The sequence below is a fragment of the Kogia breviceps genome, chromosome X, assembly GCF_026419965.1.
Source record: "Kogia breviceps isolate mKogBre1 chromosome X, mKogBre1 haplotype 1, whole genome shotgun sequence".
Taxonomy (NCBI): Eukaryota; Metazoa; Chordata; class Mammalia; order Artiodactyla; family Physeteridae; genus Kogia; species Kogia breviceps.
The window spans coordinates 29,149,147-29,174,042 of record NC_081330.1 but is presented as its reverse complement, the minus strand read 5'-3'; the positions used below and the strand labels follow the sequence as shown (position 1 = coordinate 29,174,042).

At 41.1% G+C, this 24,896-nt stretch overlaps 1 protein-coding gene and 1 long non-coding RNA gene across 3 annotated transcripts in view; one reads left to right on the top strand and one right to left on the bottom strand.

Moving 5' to 3' along the window:
- LOC131747730 (uncharacterized) overlaps positions 1 to 23,352 on the bottom strand; it is a 130,789-nt gene extending 107,437 nt beyond the window's left edge. The window contains exons 1-3 of one of the 2 annotated variants that reach the window (XR_010838557.1): positions 23,189 to 23,352; positions 20,732 to 20,873; positions 17,706 to 17,868 (exon numbers count right to left, since the gene is read on the bottom strand). This is a non-coding gene — a long non-coding RNA (uncharacterized lncRNA). Of the gene's footprint in view, positions 1 to 17,705; positions 17,869 to 20,731; positions 20,874 to 23,078; positions 23,132 to 23,188 lie in introns of those variants that run through there. The other variant, XR_009332989.2, reaches the window with a different exon arrangement.
- The window catches only part of WDR44 (WD repeat domain 44), an 84,272-nt gene continuing 82,547 nt past the window's right edge, over positions 23,172 to 24,896 (top strand). Inside the window, exon 1 of the mRNA XM_059049655.2 lies at positions 23,172 to 23,821. Within this exon, the coding sequence (XP_058905638.1) occupies positions 23,745 to 23,821 (77 nt within the window). The 5' untranslated portion in view covers positions 23,172 to 23,744. The remainder of the gene's footprint in view (positions 23,822 to 24,896) is intronic.

Here is a 24,896-nt window from a genome sequence, read left to right as displayed (position 1 = left end):
GTGTGTGGGTTTATTTCTGGGCTCTCTATTCTGTTACATTCATCTTTGTCTGTTATTGTGCCAGTACCACACCGTTTTGATTACTGTAGCTTTATATTATAGTCTGAATGCTTTGACCTATTCTTGAATACTGAAGTTTGGCCATGGTGAGCTTTAAAAATATAGTGCAGCCCATTCCCTCTGGTCATCTTTCTGCAGAATGTTCAAAACCGGGTCCACACTACAACAGCCTTGCCAAATACCCTGACTGTTCTGAGCCCTGTGTTTCTCAGGACAAGTGGTTTGCTGGTTTGCTGGCTTTCCAAAATATTTTTTTAATCAAAAGAAAAAGCCCTGAGTTTAGATTTTGTCCATTTTCATGACACAAATATTTCCCTTACAGCCAATTTCAAGCTGCCAACATGAGATCAATTTCCTGAAAATGTAATCATCAACCAGTACAAGCCGACTCCAGCATACCACTATGTAACGCAGCAGCACTCACTTTAGACTTTGCCCAAGAATTCCCACAGAAAGGATTCCTATAAACTCTCAGGAAAGCTGAACACAGGTTATGCCCCAGAGACTTCCTATGAAAGCCTTTATTTAATAATGGCAATATTACCCTTTCCTAATACAGTGAAATTAGTGCTTACTACTCAATTTTTCAAATTAAACCAAATACATTACACAAAGGTGGTTAATATGTAAGAAAAAAAACAAAGAAATGTTTAAAACAAAAGGCAAGATAGTGATTACCTCTGGTGGTGAGGGAAGGGTACACAAGTGAGGAGGATCCACACAGGGGCCTTCTAAGGTATTGATGATGTTCTGCTTCTTAAGTCAGATGACATGTATCCAGGTGTTTATTTTATTACTATGCTTATGCTATTTTTTAATGTAATATATATTTAATAGTTTAAAATGTTTAAGTGATAATAAAATAGAAAAAAGAAAGAAAACACAAAAGAAAGATTAGGTGCTAAAATAAAATACGGTAGAATATTTTTACATAATCTTCAATTGGGAGGGCCTTCTTTAGCAAGACTCCAAACCCCAAATTCAAAAGATTGACAAGTTTGATTACATCAAAATTTTAAATTTCTGTACAACAAAAGATAACATAAACCAAGTTAAAAGACAAGTAACAGAGTACGAAGGAAAATTTTCTATTATGTGAGGAAAGGATTAATACTTAAGATATATGAAGGGTCCCTACAAATCAATGAGAAAAAGACAAATAACCCATCAGAAAATTGAGTAAAGAATATCAACAGACAATTCATAGCAAAAAGGCAAATATTAAACATATTAAAATGTTTGATAACACTAATATTTGGGGAAAACCAAATTAAACAATAATGAAATGCCAATTCTCACCCATCTTGTTGGCAAAGATAAAAAAGATTGATGATACCCAGTGTTGGTGAGGGTGTAGGGAAAGAAAGCCTCTCAAATACTACTCATGAGAGTGTAAATGAATACATTCTTCTTAGAGGACAATTTGGTTGTACATCTAACAAAATATTAAATGCATTTTTCAACCCTGCAATTCCTCTTCTAGAGTACTAGCCTTCAGACATACTTGCATAGGTGTACAAAGTACAAATGTAAAAATAAAAATAAATGCCCATCAATAAGGGACTGATTAAATATATCACAAGGTATTGATATAGTCGAATATACACATCTGCTGAAAAAACAAGATTCACTGACATGGAAAGATGCCTCTGGTTTATTGTTACATTAAAAAAAAGCAATATTCAGATCAATACGATTGACTGATATGATTTTATTTATTAAAAAACTATTATGTGTATTTATATATATAAATAAATAACATATATAGAATGTCATATATATGCTTTTTTCTTATATATTCTTATATATTTTATATGCTTATATATTTTTTCTATATGCTTTTTAATAATTTAACTATAATATATAAAAGCATATAAATATATACATAAAAGCATAGAAAATATTTTGAAAGAAACTTACTAATCTGTTCATTATGGTTACCTCTTGTTGGGTCATGTGCCTGGGGAGCAGCTGGAGGAAGACTAACAATTATAACATTTAACTTCTGTATTGTTTGAATCTTTATAAGCATGTATGTGAAGATTTTTTACACAATTATAATATAAAAATGTTAATGTTTACACAGTTGGTACGGAAATGTTTACAAAAAATATATTTGATAATGTTTAATTTAGTATAGCTTTGATTGGGACTTCTTTTAAAATAATCCTGATTACTTCTGTCAAAGCAGCTTATGGATAATATGGGCTCACAAGCATAATAACAAAATGGTATATCTCTGACTTCACTCCCATCTGCTCTGCAGAAGTTAAAAATAACTCTTCTTAAAATTTTCCCAAATATTTCTGGCATTAAGTACCCAGAGGCTATCTCACATATGCTCTGTAAATGAGTCTGCTTTGCTGCCATGTGGTGCCTGCCATTTTTCTCCAGTAATGATGTCTCCATTCCTTTCACCACCAAGAGTGGCTAGTATGCCAACAATGTCCATGAAGGCCACTCCTGAGCTGAAGGTGCCAATGCTGTTTGTCAGAGGCACTGAAGGTACCACTGCCAACAGAACTACTGCCTTCAACAATGCCACTGCTAATGTTGCTGCCACCATCACCACCATCTTGATACCATTCTTTCCCTCAACCCCACGTCCTATTTATCTATAAGGCCAATGGATTCAAGTTCTAAAACATATCGCCAACATGCCAACTTCCTTCCAAATCCACTATTAACACCCTGGCCCAAGCTACCACCATATTTACTTACACTATTGAAAATACCCTAAATGCTCTCCCTGTTTCCATTCTTACACCAATCCGACCCATTTTCCATGACAGTAGTAAGAATGATCCTTTAAAATATAAATTAGGTCTTATAATTTCCCTGCTCAAAATTATTCAATGACTCTTCATCACACTTAGATTAAAATTCAGAGTCTTTACCATGACTCACTAGATTGTATAATACATGATCTGGCCCCTGACTACCTCTAGAATCTCATCTTTTTAAAAAAAAATTTATTCATTTTATTTATTTATTTTTGGCTGCATCAGGTCTTCATTGCTGCGAAAAGGCTTTCTCTAGTTGCAGCGAGCAGGGGCTACTCTTTGTTGCGGTGAGCGGGCTTCTCATTACAGTGGCTTCTCTTGTTGCAGAGCTCAGGCTCTAGGCGGGCGGGCTTCAGTAGTTGTGGCACGCAGGCTCTAGAGCGCAAGCTCGGTAGTTGTGGTACACGGGCTTAGTTGCTCCGCGGCATGTGGGATCTTCCCGGACCAGGGATCAAACCCGTGTCCCCTGCATTGGCAGGCGGATTCTTAACCACTGTGCCACCAGGGAAGTCCTAGAATCTCAGCTTGTCCTACTCTCTCCTCAATCAAACCAGCCTCCTTTCTGTTCCTCAAACATGCCAAGCTTCTCCTGCCTTCGGGTTATTATATCTGCTGTTCTCCTTGCCTAGAATATTCATCTCCCAACATTTCATATGGCTTGCCTCATCCTTGTCATTCATACCTTACCTTAGATGTCTCCTCTGCAGAGAGCAAACTTCCCTGACCTACCAATCAAAATAAAAGCCACTCATTCTCTACCATATGACTTTATTTAATATTCTGCACAGCACTTCTCACTACCTGACGTTGTTCTGTTAGTCCGTTTTCACCAACAAAACTACTAGAATCCATGATCCAAGAGAGAAAGGACTTTGTCAATCCCGTTTTCACTGTTTCCTTAGTGCCTAGACTAGTGCCTGGCACATAATACAGACTCTCAATAAAATTTTGCTGAATGAAGGAATCACCATCACCAATACTGCCAGTGTTGTTGCCAAAACCAAAGCTGTTAACCCCTTGTGCTCTTACTATCCTACTGAGTTTTAGAGGACACCATTATTTTAGCTTTTACTCTTTCACAGCTCCTTAGACCTAGTCTCAAGTATGGCAATCCAGGTATGACCACAGGTATGACTCCCTGGGGGCTGAACCCAGGGGCAACTTGATTGATAGAAACATGCTACACCCAGAACCACTCTTTGCCTGCTGCATTGGTCGGTATTCTTGACTCAACCCTGTGTATCTCTAGGCTCTCATCCTCTGGAGCTGTAGTTCTTGATTTTGGCTGCACAAAGAATTACCTGAGGAAGTCTGATGGCTGGCCAGGTCCCACCCTCAGAGGTTCTGATTAATTGGTCTGAGATGCATCAAGGGCATTGGGACATTTTCAAAGCTCCCCAGCTGATTCTGATGTGATAACTGTGGCTTTGGAATACATTCTTTCACAGGGGTCTCCTTGATTCCTCAGATAAATTAGATTCCTGGTAGGTCAATTTCAAGTCCTCTTGAATCTCTCAGAATTAAGACGAATGACAACTTTAGGCTCAATCTGACACTCCTGAGGCCCTTGCTGCATGGATGTGCTGCCACATACTGATATTGAAATAGTAATACAATAATATTTTGACCAACTCAGGGTTCTGAAGATACATTTCATGATCACATTAACTGAGTTGAGGCACTTTTGAGAAATGTAGTATGTGCTTGTCGTCACTAGAGGGCTGTCAGGTAAGGTAAGCAAAAGAAGAGGAAGAAAAACTGTCAAACTTCAGAGAATCCATTTACTCCCACACTTCCTATCATTTTGATGAGTACAAAGCTAAGCTTTCTATCACTTGCCCTGACCACTTTTCAAATGTCCAGTCCTGTATATTCAAGTGGATCCTAGCGATTTCTTCCTGATTGTCCACCACCTCACGTTTAACTAAACACTAATATCAAACACATGCCTCCCCAAACTGACTTTTCTTTCTGACTTCTGTTTCTGTGCATGACGTTTTTCTTTTCCCAGGCACCTAACAAGAAACTCCACAGTCCCATGCTTCCTTTTCTCATATGTCCCCTCTCTCCATGCTCTACACTGATTTGCCTCCTAAATATTTCTCACGTCCATTTCTTCCACTTTATCCCTATTGCCATGGCCTTAGGCCAGACCCAAAGGACTTCTCACTTGGATTTTTGTAATAACCTCTGAAAGGGTATCTCTGACCCGGTTTGGGGTTGTGTACTCCTTCCTTAACAGTGCCACCAGAATGAGCTTTCAAAACCAAAAAGCTGACCGTGATCATAGCAGTCCCCTGCTTAAAACCCTTCAGTGGCTCTACACATAATAAAGTACAAATATCTCTTTAGGGCTCTTTAAGATCTGGCTCCTGCCTACTTCTCCAAACATATGTTTCACAGCCCCTTCTCTTGCATGCTAAGATCTGATGTCTACAAACTTGCAGTTCCCCCATCTGTGCCTTTGTAAGTGTTATTTCCTCTGTCTACAATGCCCTTCCTCCTCTTTTTAATCTTTTTAAGCTACTCATCTCTCAAACTTCAGCTATGGAGTTTCCTTCTTTTTCCAGGCAAAGGTAGCCATTCTGGTGCTGCCAGGGCATCAGGATTTTTCAAAGCTCTCCAGGTGATTCTGATGTGTACCAACGTTGAGAACCACTGCTGCCATATATCTCTAAAACTACAATGTATTTCAACTAGTTTTAGGCATATCTGTCCTCCTTTCTAAACTCTAAGGTCTTTGAGGGAATAAACTATGTCTTATTCAATTTTACAGTCCTAGTACCTGGGGACAAGAAATGAATGAACGAGTGAATAAACCCTCCCAATGATATAAAATATACAAGTTTCCACTAATATTTTTGTCATATCATAACCACATGTAAGTCTCTTCTGTAAAAATATGATGGAGCATTGCCTTATAGGAACATAAGAATTGTCTTGCTGATTTAGACTAAATATTGTCATCAATAGTGTAAAAGAACATGATTGTCCTCATTGACAACTACCTTAACCTGCTCAAAGATACACCTATAACAATTTTAGCTTCCTGAAATAATTTATTATAAAACCATTTAGAAGTTGTTTATAATTTTAGCTAGTCCTATTTTGTGGGGATAAATTTACTATTGGCATGCAGCAGCATTCCAGGGCCTGCTGGGAGACACAGAGTACAATGAAGCCACCTAAAATTTTCTTTTTTAGATAGAACTCGATCCTATGCCCCAGGACAATTTATCCCCACAGCAGCTTCCCTAGATGCCTCCATTACACCATCACATTCTTATCAACAGCTGCTTAGCTAAAAAGTCCTGAGGACAGCTCATCCAGCCCAGCCCAAAAGACTTGAAGATATTTCTGGGATCAGAAGAGAGATAGTTGAGAGACCATGGAAATAGAAGACAGCTGCTGTTGTCATTCCACAACAAAGAAGACACCAGACAACTTGGGCCTTCATCCTAGGTAGGAGTGCCTAACCACAGTTTGGAGGTTTCTGGCCCATGAGGAAATATGAAGGCCTAACCTGAGTTGGGTCTGGGAAATGCATTCTTCTAACCTGAACCCTGCTTTGGCAGGGGTGTCCTGTCAAAGACTCTCTCAACTCCTTTCACGTAATTTATCTAGACACACACAGGGTATTTAAGGGCCGGAACCATTACTCTTATCCCAAAGAACAGGAACCTGAACAGGCCATGGACGGCAGCAAGAAAGTACCTTCGTACATAGGTAGACAGATCAAGAAAACCAGGGTTCAAAATTAGTTGGAGCACGTATTAACAAACTCTAATGTAGGAGCATAGTCTAAAGCTACAGGCAGCCAGGAGGCTGCTTGTCGCCTCAGCTCTAGTCTAAGGAGGACTGTTCAACGATTAAAATGGCAAACATTCTTCCTATTTTCAGGACTTAAAGGGTGAGCATCTTGTCTTTTAACTGAAAGCTCGAACAGCCTTGCAGATGGGATGAAATGCACCTGGACATCCTCTAGCTGGGCTCCTCGTTTTTTCGCTACTGACCAGCTCCCATGGTCTATTCCAAACACAAGTAAACTTAAAGCGCTGAGAAGAAAATGTGGAGAAAAGCTATTTACATTTGTGGTAATGGCAAAGTATTGCTCAACTTTGCAAAGGTTGAACCACTAAGTAGGTCCTTGCAGTATTCACTGCTAATATTCCCTATAACACAGAGGAATGACAACAGTCACTAGACCCCGACCTTGAAGTCTATTTTTTCTAATTAGTTTTCCCTACTTCCACCTTCCAGACCCAGATTACAATATAAGCTTTAATTTCCTTTTTGGTCTTTAGAGGGACAAAGTCCTTTGTTATCTGGCCTTCAACAGACATGGGTTTGGGCTTCAGCTTGAAACGGCATTAACTTCCTGACCACCTCTCATCACCCACTTGGTTAGTTTCCCTCTGGTTGCTCCCAGGATGTCCTGTTTCTATCTCTTCCTCCCTGCTTGCGACAGAGGTCCTGCTCCCACGCTGTTCCTGGTCCCTGCCCCCAGGATTACAGCATCCTAAGTGGTCTGCCATTGGTCTCGATTGCCTCTCTCCAGACTCTCCCTGGCTGCTGTACTTTCTGGCTTCCATCATATATTCCACACCCAGTGCTCTTGAGCTTCTTTCCATCCCTGACCCTGGTCATCCCATGTTTTCTGTCTCTTCTCTTTTTTTTCCAAAGAAACACCTTTAGATTTTGGATTTTTTTCACGAGTTTACCCCTAGGTATCACCCACCCACTATGTAGCGCTCCATTTCCTTACCTCCCTGTAGTTCAATCTTTCCCCCATTCAGGCTTGAACAATACACATTTTCAAAAGTACCCCCAACACACACACACACACTAATTGCCATTAACCATTTACATGTACTCAAGATTCTTACATTTAGATTTTAAGAGTCCCACTTTTAGACCTCCTCTTCCCAATTTCACAGTCACTTTGAAGAAGAAAGGCATTTTTGTCTATAGCTGTCTCTGAGTATTTATGGCTGGAATCCTCAATCTGATGGCCAAATGGCAGCATGAAAATATAATGTGAAACTCCCTCAGGTAAACCTTGCTTAAAGTGTTATCTAAGGACCACCTGTATCACAGTCACTTGGGGGAGGCTTCTCCAAATGCTAATTTTAGGGGCTTCCCAGAAATAAGAATTCAATAGGTCTAGGGTGAAGTTCTAAAATCTATATTTTAACCGGCTCCCTAGAAGAGGGTATAGCTTGAAAATCACTGCAGTAAGACATGCTGCGTACATAGCTTTCCTAACTTTAGGTGTTAGGATCTTGACTGTGGTCATCAGATTATACATCCATAACAGTATGTGGAGAGTTCTTTAACGTGGGACTTTATGAAGACAGCAAAAATAACTGAACCTGAACTGAACTCTAATAACAAGAACCATATACCTACTCATACACACACACACACACACACACACACACACACACACACACACACACACACACACTGCTTGTTTACCTACTGCATATATTTAGATAAAAGCAATCATAAGGGTCTATGGTGGGTTTTGTTATCAATCTCCATATCCTCCTTTCTAAGGAAGTGACCTGTGTACATTTTCCTCCCAGGATCTAAGGATCACTATCTTTCTGCCAAGTTGTTATTATCTCGTGCTGACTGAGCTGGGAGATCCAATTCCTGCTTCAGAGTGCTTATTAGGAATCCCATGCACTTGCTCTAAGTATCGAGAATTAAATGATTTCTATGTTAAGCTTTACATCCTTCCAATATGTTCTGCAAACAGGTGACTACCTATTGTACTAGTTAATTGGAATTGTTCCAAAAGAGAGCCAGTGGGGAGGCAAGGGAATATATGAAAATCAACCGAGGTGCTTTTTCAAGTGACATGTGCCCTCTGTCCAGGATGCCTGAGATTTTGGCAAGATTCATGCTTGTGGATGGGGTAGGAAATTCAGGTTAAGAATTACGCTCTGGGGCTTCCCTGGTGGCGCAGTGGTTGAGAATCCACCTGCCGATGCAGGGGACACGGGTTCGTGCCCCGGTCCAGGAAGATCCCACATGCCGCGGAGGGGCTGGGCCCGTGAGCCATGGCCGCTGAGCCTGCGTGTCTGGAGCCTGTGCTCCGCAATGGGAGAGGTCACAACAGTGAGAGGCCCGTGTAACGCAAAAAAAAAAAAGAATTACGCTCCGACCAGCATTCTGCATATATGTTATCTGGAACAGGTGGAGTCTCTTATTTTTTTTAAATCAGCATTTTTCAAGGTGAGACAATGGGAGGTGCATTTTAAATACATTTTGCTGGGAAAAGTCACTCGTGGTTTGTTTTTTGTTTTTTTTTTTTTTTTTTTTGTGGTACACGGGCCTCTCACTGTTGTGGCCTCTCCCATTGCAGAGCACAGGCTCTGGACGCGCAGGCTCAGAGGCCATGGCTCACGGGACCAGCCGCTCCGCGGCATGTGGGATCTTCCCGGACAGGGGCACGAAGCCGTGTCCCCTGCATTGACAGGCGGACTCTCAACCACTGCGCCACCAGGGAAGCCCCACTCGTGGTTTTGAATCTAAGCTGAAAACAAATTCTCCTGTTTCTCTCACTACACAAGTCCATAACACAACTCTTCCTCTATGCACCATAAACATCCTCCACAACCATCCCAACCCTTACTCCTGGGTCAGCATCAGCTCAAGGTATTACTACCTAATCACTTCTTGCCTTCTATCCATTGACCTACAGAATGACTTTTACATTTACAATGGGCATCCTCAGAGATTGACAGTATCTACAGTCTTTCCCAGGGCTGGTATGAGATACGGCTTAGATTCTGAGTTTCCCACATATGGTATATGACCAGAGGGAATGTGTTTCTGTCACTAGCTTCATTGACCTTCATCCCTCAACCAAAATGATGGACATCGAATAGCTGTCCACTAATCAATGTATACCCAAAGGAGGAAGACAGATTCCACTCAAAAAAATCATTGACCCCTTCTTAAACAAAAAGGTTATGGCTCCTCAATAAGAAAGTAACTGAGTTTCAAATAAATTGAATCTCCACATGTCCTAGGCAGACCAGATATCTTTATGCTATGTGGAAAGAAAGGATTCTCACCTTCTACCCAAACAGTGCTTGATCTACTTTCTGCAATTCTCTAGGCCAGAAAGTATCTGCTTCAAGACCTGCTGCTGGTAGAAGTAGTTATATCACACTACCTGATCCAGGACTTCAAACATCCTTAGTTTTTCAAAGACACAATAAATCTGGTAAAGCATATCCACCACAACAACTATGCAATGCCCTAATCAATATAAACCTAAAGGCAGAGCTTCTGTATAATCAGTTTTACTTTTTGCCAAAAAGACTGCCTCCATGATAATTGTACACATCTTAATACACCTGGCCAAACATCTTTCTGTGGAATAGAACTGAACTGAGAGACATTCACAGAAAGATAGACAAGATAAAAAGGCAGAGAGCTATGTACCAGATGAAGGAACAAGAGAAAACCCCAGAAAAACAACTAAATGAAGTGGAGATAGGCAACCTTCCAGAAAAAGGATTCAGAATAATGATAGTAAACATGATCCAGGACCTCGGAAAAAGAATGGAGGCAAAGATCAAGAAGATGCAAGAAATGTTTAACAAAGACCTATAAGAATTAAAGAACAAACAAACAGATGAAAAATACAATAACTGAAATGAAAAATACACTAGAAGGAATCAATAGCAGAATAACTGAGACAGAAGAACAGATAAGTGACCTGGAAGACACAATGGTGGAATTCACTGCTGCGGAACAGAATAAAGAAAAAAGAATGAAAAGGAATGAAGACAGCCTAAGAGACCTCTGGGACAACATTAAATGCAGCAACATTCTTATTACAGGGGTCCCAGAAGGACAAGAGAGAGAGAAAGGACCCGAGAAACTATTTGAAGAGATTATAGTCGAAAACTTCCCTAACATGGGACAGGAAATATCCACCCAAGTCCAGGAAGCACAGAGAGTCCCAGGCAGGATAAACCCAAGGAGAAACACGCCAAGACACATAGTAATCAAATTGACAAAAACTAAAGACAAAGAAAAATTATCGAAAGCAGCAAGGGAAAAATGATTAATAACATACAAGGGAACTCCCATAAGGTTAACAGCTGATTTCTCAGCAGAAACTCTACAAGCCAGAAGGGAGTGGCATGATATATTTAAAGTGATGAAAGGGAAGAACCTACAACCAAGATTACTCTACCCAGCAAGGATCTCATTCAGATTTGATGGAGAAATCAAAAAGCTTTACAGATAAGCAAAGGTAAGAGAATTCAGCACCACCAAATCAGCTCTACAACAAACGCTAAAGGAACTTCTCTAAGTGGGAAACACAAGAGAAGAAAAGGACCTACAAAAACAAACCCATAACAATTCAGAAAATGGTAATAGGAACATACATATCAATAATCACCTTAAACGTGAATGGATTAAATGCTCCAACCAAAAGACACAGGCTCGCTGAATGGATACAGAAACAAGACCCACATATATATACTGTCTACAAGAGACCCACTTCAGACCTAGGGACACATAGAGACTGAAAGTGAGGGAATGGAAAAAGATATTCCATGCAAATGGAAATCAAAAGAAAGTTGAAGGGCTTCCCTGGTGGTGCAGTGGTTGAGAATCAGCCTGCCAATGCAGGGTACACGGGTTCGTGCCCCGGTCTGGGAAGATCCCACATGCCACAGAGAGGCTGGGCCTGTGAGCCACGGCCGCTGAGCCTGTGCATCCGGAGCCTGTGCTCCACAACGGGAGAGGCCACAACAGTGAGAGGCCCGGGTACGGCAAAAAAAAAAAAAAAAATCCTCGTAGTTTTAATGGGCTAGTCGAGTGCAAGGGACCAAAAAGACAAATCCTGGGGCCCAGGCAAGGTTAGAAGTTAGATCAGGCACACACCATCACTTTCTTTCTCTGCTTAAAGTCAGACCCCCAAAGGTGCTTGTCCTGGTTTTGGCTCTGGGTAGGAAACAGAGAGAGAGAGAGAGAGAGAGAGAGAGAGAGAGAGAGAGAGAGAGAGAGATTTCCTTTAGACATCATAACCCTAGGCAGGTCTGGGTCCAGAAATCACATTACCTCTATGGCCAAAACACCTCATACCAGAAACTTAGCTTAAAATAGTTCTGGATTGGCAGTATTCCCAGGTGACGAGGAGGAGGAAGTGCAAGTCTCCTCTAGAAGTATTCACTGTAAACCCAGGTTTCAATCTCCAAAGAGAAAGTTCCAATGAAATGTGTGCTCACAAATAAACACCAAAATACACATGAGGGAAAATATGAAAGACAGGTAAAGACATACAGAGGATATAATGAGAAGGATCAACATGCATCTAGTGGAAGTTCTAGAAGGAAATATTAAAGAGAATAAGAGAGAATGGCTATGAATTTTCCACAGTTAGCAAATTACAAATCCTCAGATTCAGGCCACATTTAGCGAGCTTGCTTACTTTGTCTACTAAACTTATTAGGCGAATATCAACTTTTCACTTGCCCGCATGAGAATCCTGGATTGACCACAATCAGGGTGTCCATTCATCTCAACTTCAAAAGGAGCAACGGGCAATGAGCACAGCTGCTTGAATAAGCCTTATGGTTTTTTTCAGAATACTAGAAATGCAATTCTGTATAATCAACACAGACATTTCCTTCAGAGTCTGAAGTGGTATCTGGTAGGTGAGCTCTATTAATTCTAACTCCTAGCTTGACCATTCTGCAATCTCCAAAAGGAAAAACAGAGAGAAAAGTATGCATTTTGATGCAGTATACTGGGAAAAGTGTGCATTTAAGGGCCAGGTACACCCAAGTTCAAATTCTGACCCTGCTACTGTGCTTCAGGTCCCTACATATAAAAGTTTTTTAAAAAACACAGTGGGGGAAGGTTTGAGAACTGAATGACTGAGATAACATGTAAAAAGCCAGCCAGATCACTGGTACAGCACAAGTGATTATTCCCTTTTCATCCCCCCATCCCTCTTCTTAGGTCATGACTTTCAGACTTCTGTCCAAGACTGAGGTCAGATCCCTGATTAGTTTTTAAACAAATTGTCTACTTTTGACAAAATGGCCATTTTAGGTATAAAACTTTGTTAAAATTTTGAAAAACTAAAATTATGTCTACTATTTCTCAAGTTCAAGATGTATATGGTCAAGCTGGGTCTAAAGATTGAAGAGATACTGACCAACGAGAATGGCCAGCCAGTGTGACCCAGATGGATAGGATGACTGAAGTAGGAGAAAATATTTGGCATGACAAGCTAGATTTCAAGTCCATAACTTAGCACTAGCCAGGGAACATTGGAAGACTGTGGTCAAGGCAGGTTGGAGAAGGCTGGTGACCAGAAGTTTAGGCTTCAAAGATGAGGAACATAGGCAAAAGCCATAAATGAAAAGCTAGGCATTTAGTTATTCAGGGACTAGGCAATGACTTCTGGGAGCCCAATTTCCAGGTGATCTGGATTGCATGTGTCACATTCCAGGCACAGAGTACTGAAGCTACAAGTCAGAGCTCAAATTAAGAGTTTAGGTGACAGGGATGAAAAACCCAGCCCAGAAGGACTAAGTTATACCACTGTTAACCCACTACTAGTACAATGCCTAGCATATAGCAAGCCCTCTGTTGAATGAATGAAAGAGTGAATGAATGATCAAGCAACCACCGTGAAGCCATATAAAAATACTGGAAGGTCAGTAGTAAGATTAACAGTGAAACTAAGTCTAAATTCTAAAGGCAGTACCATACGACCCAGCAATCCCACTACTGGGCATATACCCTGAGAAAACCATAATTCAGAAAGACTCATGTACCAAAATGTTCATTGCAGCTCTATTTACAATAGCCAGGACATGGAAGCAACCTAAGTGTCCATCAACAGATGAATGGATAAAGAAGATGTGGCACATATATACAATGGAATATTACTCAGCCATAAAAAGAAATGAAACTGAGTTATTTATAATGAGGTGGATGGACCTGGAGTCTGTCATACAGAGTGAAGTAAGTCAGAAGGAGAAAAACAAATACCGTATGCTAACACATATATATGGACTCTAAGGGAAAAAAATGTCATGAAGAGATTAGTGGTAGGACAGGAATAAAACACAGACTTACTCGAGCATGGATTTGAGGATATGGGGAGGGGGAAGGGTGGGCTGTGACGAAGTGAGAGAGTGGCAGGGACATATATACACTATCAAATGTAAATTAGATAGCTAGTGGGAAGCTGCTGCATAGCACAGGGAGATCACCTCTGTGCTTTGTGACCACCTAGAGGGGTGGGATAGGGAGGGTGGGAGAGAGGGTGATGCAAGAGGGAAGAGATATGGGAACATATGTATATGTATAACTGATTCAGTTTGTTGTAAAGGAAAAACTAACACACTATTGTAAAACAATTATACTCCAATAAAGATGTTAAAAAAAATAAAAAAAAAAATTCTAAAGGCAGGCAGGTTCACTCAATGGTTAAAGATCACAGAAGCAAGGGAACCAGAGAGTTCCTAACATCACATGGGTAGCAGGACTGCTGCGGTTCTGGAGAATATTTTGTAAACGGGGTTGAATTTTGGAAGTACTGTGTGTGAGTGTATGTGAAGCAAGATACTTCTTTCATATTTTAAATGCATGTTAGGTAATTTTTTCTGATCTCACTGTTTTTTCTTCTGTTATATTACACCTTAATGTTCACTCCCAGTGTTACATTTATTCCCAAGTGCACTCAAGGACTTCAGAAAGCAAACAGCACCTGCTGATGTATCACACTTGTTTTGCCATGACCTACCTAGATTCATGGTTCTTAACTAGCAGAGGGAAGATAGGGATATATACCCTTGGAGTAGTTTTCTATTGTTTCATAACAAATTACCAATTTGTTAGTGGCCTAAAAAAGTGGCCTAAAAAACACGAATTTGTTAGCTCACAGTTCTGTAAATCAGAAGGCTGGGTAGTGTGGCTGAGCTCTCTGCTCAGGCTCTAACAAGGCTGAAATCAAGATGTCAGCTAGGCTGCTTTCTCGTATGGAGATTGGGATCCTCTTCCCACCCCATTCAGGTTGTCGACAGAACTCAGATCCCTGCAGCCAGAAGACTGAGGTCCCCCTTTCCCTACTATCAGCAGGGAGCTACTCTTGGTTCCTAGAGGCCACATTCCACACCCCTTGGCCCCCAAAGGCAGTATACAGCATAGATGTTTGCTTTCTTCTTTTTAAATGTTTGCTTTCTTTTTTTTTTAGATGTTTGCTTTCTTCCAAGCCTGCCAGAGTGTATTTCTCTGACTTCCTTTTCCCATCAGTTAGAGAAAATTCTGCTTTTTTTCTTTTCTTTTTTTTTTTTTTTTTTTTTTGCGTTACACGGGCCTCTCACTGTTGTGGCCTCTCCCGTTGTGGAGCACAGGCTCCGGACGCGCAGGCCCAGCGGCCATGGCTCACGGGCCCAGCCGCTCCGCGGCATGTGGGATCTTCCCGGACCAGGGCACGAACCCGTGTCCCCTGCATCGGCAGGTGGACTCTCAACCACCGCACCACCAGGGAAGCCCGAAAATTCTGCTTTTAAAGGGCTCATGTGATTAGGTCAGATCCACAGGTATAATCTCCCTATCTTAAAGTCAACTGATTTGGGACTTTAATTACATCTGCAAAATCCCTTCATAGCAGCACCTAGATTAGCACTGAATTGAATAACTGGGAGAAGATGTGTGTATAGAAGAAGCTAGGAAATCTTTAGGGTCTATCTTAAAATTCTGCCTACCATAAATGCCAATGTTGAGATGTTCCTATTTAGATAAATACCATAAAAAGTGGGAAAAAAAAGAAATATCAACCAATTGCTTTAATTTTTTGGTTGTAATATTATTATTTCAGACACTTCACTCATTAATATGGCTCATTTGCTGTAAGTTAGTCAAACTAGAGGAAACTCTGGGGAGATAACAAAAATAAAATAAAATAAAATAGAATAAAATAAAATAAGTGTAACCTTGGGCTTAAATCTTGACCACTAAATGCTAGCTGTAAAACTCTGGGTAAGTTATTTAACTCTTTTAAACTTCAGTTTCCCTACCTATAAAATGGGGATAATAGTAGTATACTCCTCATATAGTGCATGATGGATTAAGTGAAATAATATGTGCAAAGTACTTAATACAATATCTAGCACTCATTTAATGATAGCAATTATTATTTTATCATTGAATTACATAAGACATGTAAAACTGTCTCAGAAAGCATAAAGAATGATTCTGATGTAACATATTATCACTAGGTACACACAGAGGGCACACCATTAGACAGGAATCCTGTACATAAGGTGAATATGTTTAGTATGTACACATATTATCACATACTTATTTAATGTACCACTTTAATTGTGCAGTTGAAATTCCCACTTACCTTTGTCTCTGAACACATTCAGCATAAACAAATCAGCATACAGTTGACCCTTGAACAACATGGATTTGAACTGTGCAGGTCCACTTACATGTGGATCTTTTTCAATAAATACGTACTACAGTACTACATGAACCAAGGTTGACTGAATCCAAAGATGCGTAACCACAGATACGGAGGGCCAACTGTAAAGTTGTAAGTGGATTTTTTGACCTCTAACCCCCACATTGTTCAAGGGTCAACTGTATGCTCCCAAGATGAAGAACATAAAGAGGACTCATAATCATCTTTAAATAGATTAAAGGTTTTGTATGGATTTAGTAGCCAGAATTATAACCAGTGGAAGGAAAATACAGAAATGCAGATTTGGGCTAAATACAATGAAGAGATTTGCTAACATTTATCAAAAAATGGATTGGGTAAATAGTAAGTTCCATGTCCCTGAGTGACCACTTATCGGAGAAGTTTGTAAAATGAATTCATGCATTAGATATGAGGCTTACACTAATGACCTTTAAAGTCCCTTCCAATTTTAACAGTGCACACACATGCATTATCCTGATTGATATTTCTATATAAATGTTTGACACTGGATTGTTTCACCGATTAAAAAATACATATGTATATGTGTCTATATATGTATGTACATATATATTCCTTTTCTTCCCTGAAAGAAAAATAAAAGATCTCTTCCTCAGATTTTGACCTGGAGTGAAATTTTGAAGCATAAATTTCATATGTCTTAGTTTTTCTCTCTTTAGATCAGGCCATATATACTGCTTATTGTTTTGAAAAACAAAATTATGCTTAGTCCATTTTATTTACAAGTGAACCTCTAATATTTTACTTTGCTTCTAGAAGCTCCATATCAGTGCATCATTTCACAGTTGCTTTGGAAATTACCATTACCATTCTCTTTGTGTGTCAGGCTTGCAGTGCAGAAAATATGACTTTTTACCAGTAGACCAATTACATTCCAGTATTTTCTTTGTGGGTATCTTTTCCAAGTTCATTTTCTCAGTGGCCCTTATTAAACTGTTCCAGAAGCTAAGTGTGACACCTGTAATAGGCCCAGGACTCACACTCATGCACTATATTGGGAATGAATCTCAGATTTTCATTTTGTGTGTAAGTCTACCTTGTATATGATTGCTTATATATTTTCTTCTAACATTTTTCCCTTGTTTACAAAGTAATACATATTCACCATAGAAAACTGAGTCATTATATAAAGGTACAAATAACCAAAACTTTCATTATTATTTTAATCAGCAACCAAAGACAATCACCATCAAGCATTTATGAATATTCTTCCAGAATTCCCTATGCTTATATACACATATAGATACACAGATAAATAATCTTACATAAATGGGATTATTCCTCATGCAGTTATTTCATAACATCTGTTTTCATTTAATGCATCATGCGCTCCTGTCATGTCAATGAATATAGAGACTTACCCCTTAACAGCTGGTGGTTAGCACATTGCTCCTGTCTGCTAGTAACCCTTTCTTGAAAAAAACATCCATTGCATACTCCATGTGGTCCTAGTGAGGAAGATGATCACAGTAGTCTCTCCCCACATGGTGTGTGGCAGGGAATCAGTTGACCCAGAGAGGTTTCCTAAGACCAATCAACATAGACCCTGAGATTTAATATATCAACACCAAGAGAAAGTTTTACTTCCTTTGGGATTGAGAATTATTAAGACATTATAAACTGAAGTTGCTTGCAGCCATCTTAGCTGAGTACAAAAAGGAAGCTGTCTGATAGGAAAATTGAAGCCAAAGCACAAAAAGAAGCGGAGATAAGCAAAGAAGAGAGGCAGACAGAAAGAGAATGTTTTGATATATCTTAGACCCTGGATCCAGCCATGCCTAAAGTTACTTCATCTGGACTATAGTCTGTGCTGCTATAAGACAACATATGGGGACTTCCCTGGTGGCACATTGGTTAAGAATCCGCTTGCCAATGCGGGGGACACGGGTTCGAGCCCTGGTCAGGGAAGATCCCACATGCCGCAGAGCAACTAAGCCCATGCGCCACAACTACTAAGCCCGCGTGCCTAGAGCCCATGCTCCACAACAAGAGAAGCCACCGCAATGAGAAGCCCGCACACCGCAACGAAGAGTAGCCCCACCTGCCGCAACTAGAGAAAGCCCGCGTGCAGCGACGAAGACCCAATGCAGCCAAAAATAAATAAATAAATATTTTAAAAAGACAACATATGCTTTTCCACAAAATTACTGCGCTATGCAAAGTTGTTCAATAAAAACCACAGGGCTTATGGGGGAAATGGGGCTATGAGTGCAACATTCAAGAACTGTCAGTGACACATACACAAAAAGATACAAACCTAATGAAAATGGTAGCAGTTTTACACATTAAATGGTTAAGAAATACATAAATACTACAATAAATATGGTGCTTTATTTTGAAAAAGAACTAAAGTTTGCTTGTGGAAATGGGCTATCAGAAGGGTTGCAACTTGTGAATTATTGTGAAGTGGTGGAAGGAGGGTTATCTGAAATCAGATGGAAAGCTGTAACACTCGATGTGGATGGATGTGACTCAAAACACACAATGAAGTGAGGTAACTGGTAGACGTTTGAGGTCTGTGTGCGTGTATTTTGTGTATTCCTACGCAACTTGATTCATCTGGGTGTAGTTTTCTGTTTTCACCTGTTTCTGGCTGACAAAATTGCACATAAGCAAATGCAAAATTCACCTTCCGCTTAAATTGTCTCTAATATATTAGTCACAAAGGAACAGACAAATGTTAGAGCAGTCTGTACTTGACTATGTTAGCGAATAAATACCCTTCTTTTGTTTAAGATAATTCCAGTTATCTTTCTTCCAGGGTCCTGAATATTAATACATGGCTACAAAATATTCCATTGAACAATACTAACACATTTTAAGTGTCAGGCTGGCTTTTCTGTGTCTCTTGACACATTTCTAGACTACCATTCTCTACTTTCAGTTCTTGTGTGCTCAGAGATTGAAAATTCATTTTAATATGAACATAAACCATCATTAAGAAGGTGAAGTAGACCTGAAAAAGATATAAAAATTCCAAAGCCAAATAGATTTTTTGAATTTGTACTATTATAATCTGTAATACAACTGACTTTTCAAACAGATAATTGAAAGTTGATGATTACAGAATTTAGTCTTGGCCTTGACAAACTGTGGCCAGTTTCAGAATGATTTTTTTCATGGATTCCGATACTTCAAAATCCACAAAATCTCTCACAGAGATTACAATATTAAATCTTTTCATGTCAATATTGTATCTCAAATCACCTAGCCCTGTACATAAAAAGTTTTCCCCTGAGTTATCATGTTAGCTCTTGTTTATAACAAAAGGCTACATGCATTACAGTTTTGTTACTGATGTTTTAAGTGATTATCCTTGGGGTTGGAGCAAAATTGGCTCCAAGGATACTGCCATTTTGTATTATTCTTGACAAGAGGAGAGAGCGAGTATCCCACAGACAAGCTGTTCTATACACTGGCTGTGACCCTAGCCTTTGAAACTCCTAAGTAGAGTTTATGCTGTGCAGATAAGGAGGCATAAAAAGTTTCCTTAAACCCACCTTAGCCTTAGACCTGTGCAGTTTTTATAGTCATTGGAAATGAGCCAGGTGGGAAAATGTTTTATTCTCATTTTTATCTATATGTATAATTTTGTGCCATTATACTATTCTGTTGTGAAACTAATTCAAACAACCATTTAATTTGAGTGTAATTTCAGCTCTCAGTTACCCTAGAAAATAGTATCCTCTGGATCAGGGGTTGGCAAAATTTTTCTGCAAAGAGGCTGAGGGTAAATATTTTAGGCTTTGAGGGCCATAGAGTCTCTGTCCCCACTACTCAACTCTGCTCTGAAAGCAAACATATACAATATATAAACAAATAGGGCTGGTTGTGTTCCAATAAAACTTTATTTACAAAAAGAGACAGCAGGACAAATTTGTCCAGTGTACCAGTACCATAATTTGCCAACCCCTGCTTTGGGACCAATAGCTTTCTTTTTCTTTCTTTTTTTTTTTTTTTTTTTGATGGAGCCTTGCAGCAGTCTCTTGAGATTCAAGGAAGGCCAAGCAGGCAGGAACCTGAACTATCCCTGCTTCAACTAAAATAGTTTTTATTTTTATGATATGTGGACTTTTGCATGAAATTAGGTTTGATTAAAGGGTTCCATTTCTAATAAAGAGAAAGGTTCAAACCCACTGCCTTGGACTAAGCCTAAAACCTGCTGCTTTAAAACTCAAGAACAGATGTTTCAGGCAAAACAAACACATCTTCTGACATCTTTAAAAATGATCATAGGTGGTACACATGTGTTTTGATGTTCCCAGAAATTCACTTTCTCATAAAATTGATAAAAGCATTTACATAATTTTAACAGCTCTAAAAATGTTATCAGCTTAATCTTTCCTATTTCATTTTAACTTTTTTCTAAGTATAATGTTTAAGGTACCTTAAAAGGTCCAAGAGAGGTGGTATGGTATAGTGAAAAAAGCACCAAATTAGGACTCTGTGTTTTCCTCCATTGCTAGATTGTGAGCTTCTGGAAGAGAGGAACTAAGTTGTCTTTTTCATCTTTGAATTATCCTCAGCACCTAGAATAATACATGACACCAAACTTTAATTTTTAAGGCAAATGTAAATTCACTATCACAAAGCTAGGAAGAAAATAAATTCAGGTAGTTTATTTACTCGTATCTTTCCATAATCCATAAGGAAAATAGCATATCTCTCCCAGTGAGCAACAAAATTAAAAGTTAGTACTTTGAGATATATTTTTATACCTAGGAAATTAACATGTTTAAAACACATAAAAGCTAGGGACTTCCCTGGTGGTCCAGTGGCTAAGACTCCGTGTTCCCAATGTAGGGGGCCAGGGTTCGATCCCTGGTCAGGGAACTAGATTTCCACATGCCACAACAAAGAGTTCACATGCCACAACTAAAAGATCCCCCGTGCCACAACTAAGACCCGATGCAGCCAAATAAATATTTTTTTAAAAAATTTATTTATTTTTGGCTGTGTTGTGCCTTCGTTGCTGCGCCCGGGCTTTCTCTAATTGTGGCAAGCAGGGGCTACTCTTGGTTGCGATGTGCGGGCTTCTCATTGCGGTGGCTTCTCTTGTTGCGAAGCACGGACTTTAGTAGCTGTGGCTCGCAGGCTCTAGAGCACAGGCTCAGTAGTTGTGGCGCACGGGCTTGGTTGCTCCGTGGCATGTGGTATCTTCCTGGACCAGGGCTCAAACCCGTGTCCCCTGCGTTGGCAGGCAGGTTCTTAACCACTGCGCCACGAGGGAAGCCCTAAATAAATATTTTTAAACAAAAAAAAAGCTAATAATTATTGGACAGTGCCAAAAGTCATGTCCTCACAAGGATCCACAAATCCCTTATGTGCAATTCTTAAATCCCCAAAGCTCTGGAAACCAAACATTTTTGTTTTGTACTTTTAGTAACTTATTGACAGTCAAATTACTCTAACCTAAACTTACTTGACAGTAGTAGCTGATCTGAACTGAAGGAGGTTATTTACTGGTATTTATTTACCACATATGAATAATCATATGGTTTACTGCAAAAAATATTACCCTATTTCATTATGCAGCGTTTTCCCTGAACTTCTAGGGTGTTAAAGAATACACAGTATATGGCATTTGGTTTTACACAACTCCAGATCTTTTCCTGGTTGCTTTCCGGAGGAATCTAGAGCCCCATTCCATCCTGAGGCCATGCCCCTGGTCCCACTTGTCTTTTCTGCGACCATCTTGAGCAACAATTGAGCCTGCAAACGGATCAGAGCGCCTTCCTGTCATGGCAGTGGGAAAAGTAAATGTGCTTCCCAATCACAAAGAAAGTCAGTATTATCACTTTGATGGTCCATGATGCGTTAAGAAAGAACATCTTGGTCTTTTATTTGTTTGTTTTTGCGGTATGCGGGCCTCTCACTGTTGTGGCCTCTCCCGTTGCGGAGCACAGGCTCCGGACGCGCAGGCGCAGCGGCCATGGCTCACGGGCTTAGTTGCTCCGCGGCATGTGGGATCTTCCCGGACCAGAGCACGAACCCGTGTCTCCTGCATCGGCAGGCGGATTCTCAACCACTGCGCCACCAGGGAAGCCCTACATCTTGGTCTTTTAAAAAGCACCTTTCTAAAGCAGAAACTAACACACCATTGTAAAACAGTTATACTCCAGTAAAGATGTTAAAAAAAATAAATAATAAATAAATTTTAAAAATAAAAAGCACCTTTCTGTTTTCATCACTGGACATTGGGCAGTCGAGGATTAGAATTAAGTTACTAGCTCTTAGCCTTGCAACGGAATCTGCTCAATATATATTTACCATTTGACTGACGCACATCTTGGCCAGTATGTGAGAATTTCTCTCGCATTGAGTGTGTGCAAAAATGCATATTTGTAGGGAGAAAGTAACTGGAGGCCCTACAGTGGCTTAGCTCCATCAACAAATCCATCATTACTCCACGCAACTGGCACGCTCCCCACGTATCTCTCTTGGACCCCACCCTCTGACCGGCAGGATCGTATCTAGGGATCTCAATTGGAGAGCTTGTAGTAAATAGGACGGGTTATGCCCGTAACGCTAGAGGAGGTGGACCTGCCTACTCCCTAGGGTGGGATATTCCGCGCTTGGATAAATTAAAACGACGTAAATTCAAACCACAATGCCAACTTTTCCCGACAGCATTTCCTTGTAAGAAAAAAAGCAGACTCCAAATCACCCCTCTAAAAATGCCTCTTTGGAACTGCAGAGTTAGTGGGTAGGACACTCTGCCGGACCCCACCTACGTCGGGCGCGCTCTCTCAAGGCCGGGGTACCTCGCCGCTCCTGCGCGGGTTCTAGACTCCTCCCCTCAGAACTCTCATCCCCACCCTTCCCCGCTACTTCCGGTCCTCACCGAACGCCCTCAACGCGCTTGCGCCGTTTTGATAGGCTTCTCGAGTACAAGAAATCTGAGCGCTGCTTCCCAGGAACCGCCCCCGCCTCCTCTTCGCTCCGCCCACGCCTCACTGGGCCCTCCTGAAATCTCGCGAGGGTTGGTAAGCGTCCGTATTTTGCGGGCAACTGGCTTTCCCAGCTGCTGTAATTGCAGCTGCGGGAGAAACTGGAGCTGCTGTCGTCGGCGCGCCCCCCCTCCCCCACTGAGGAGAGCCACCGCCTCTTCCCTCGCTCTCCTCATACACCTAACGCCGGGAGCGGCGGCAGCAACAGTCCCTGAACCCACCGGCGCCTCCTCAGGCGGCCGCACTGCTGGTCATTCCCTCAGTCCGGCAGCTGCCGGTGGCCCCCTGGCACTGTCCGGCTCCTCACTTCAGATCGTCTGCTCCCTCCTCATCCTCCCCCGGGACCCACCTCCCCACGGCCTCGCCGGGGTGGAGGACGACGAGGAGGAGACGAGAGTCACCCTCGCTCCAGGCGGCGCCGGCTCCCTCACCCGCGGGTGTGTCCTATAAATGGCGTCGGAAAGCGACACCGAGGAATTCTTTGATGCCCCTGAAGATGTGCACCTAGGGGGCGGCTACCCCGTAGGGTAAGTAACCGGAGCCATGGCCCACAAGCCGGGCGTCCCCGTCCCCCGGCTTCCCCTGTGCCTTCCCCCGTGCCTTCCCCCCTACACCCCTCCCAGGGCCCGCTGTGTCCGCCACCGCTGCTCCTCTCCACCTCCCTCGGGCACTTAAGAGAGAGTCGGGGGAGGGCGATTGGCCACTTCGGGCAAACCCTCCACTTTTCCCTGGTGAACGGCCCCAGGGGTTCCTTTCTCGTCTTGTCCAGCTTTCTGCGAGGTGGGACAGTTTACGAACCTGAGAGCTGGAGATTTGTATTTGTGGGGTTCAGAGCTTACTTTTGAAACATCCGTTTTAGCCTTGGGGGCCATAGTTTAAAGGAGCAGCAACAGGAGAAATTGCAGTGCCCAGTTTTTTTTTTCTTTTGCCGCTAACTTACCTATTCGCTTCAGAGGTGGCTGTACCTCTCCCTATTTTGCCTTCATCTCTTCGTTGCACAGAAAGAAAAGGAACGGAGCGCGGGGTGGAGGGGGAAGATTGGGTGTTTACTTAGGAAAGTCCTCTAGCTGATGTACTCTAGATCCACAGTGTTTTATTAAAATAGCACCTTGCCGTGAGGCAAATGAAATCGAAGACAAGGTCCTCTGCCATTAGGGAGAATGCGGTCTTAACAGGGTAGCCGGACATAAATGTGCACAACCGACTACAGAGATACAAACAAGTGCTGAGTAATCTGTGGTTAGAAGGAGAGCCACAGCTTTGTGCTCTTTATCTAATTCTGCAAGATGTTTTAGTGGTGATTAATGCGGATGATTCTGAGTAGGAAGTAGAGTAGTTGGAATGCTTCGCTTGCCTGGGACTTCTACTTACCCACTCCTCCACTTTTCAAAGTTGGAATATGTTTAAAGCGATTTCACCGAACTCTTCTACTGGGCTTGTGTGGAACTAGAGGCAGTGAAATACATTTTCATGCTATAAGAACTTGAAAATCGGCAAAATTTGTATGTTAATGTAAGTCACTAATATGGTTCCAGTAGTCAGCTGCCTATAATTTGCAAGCTTACCCGTGGAAGAAATATCTTAATGCAAATAATGTTATCT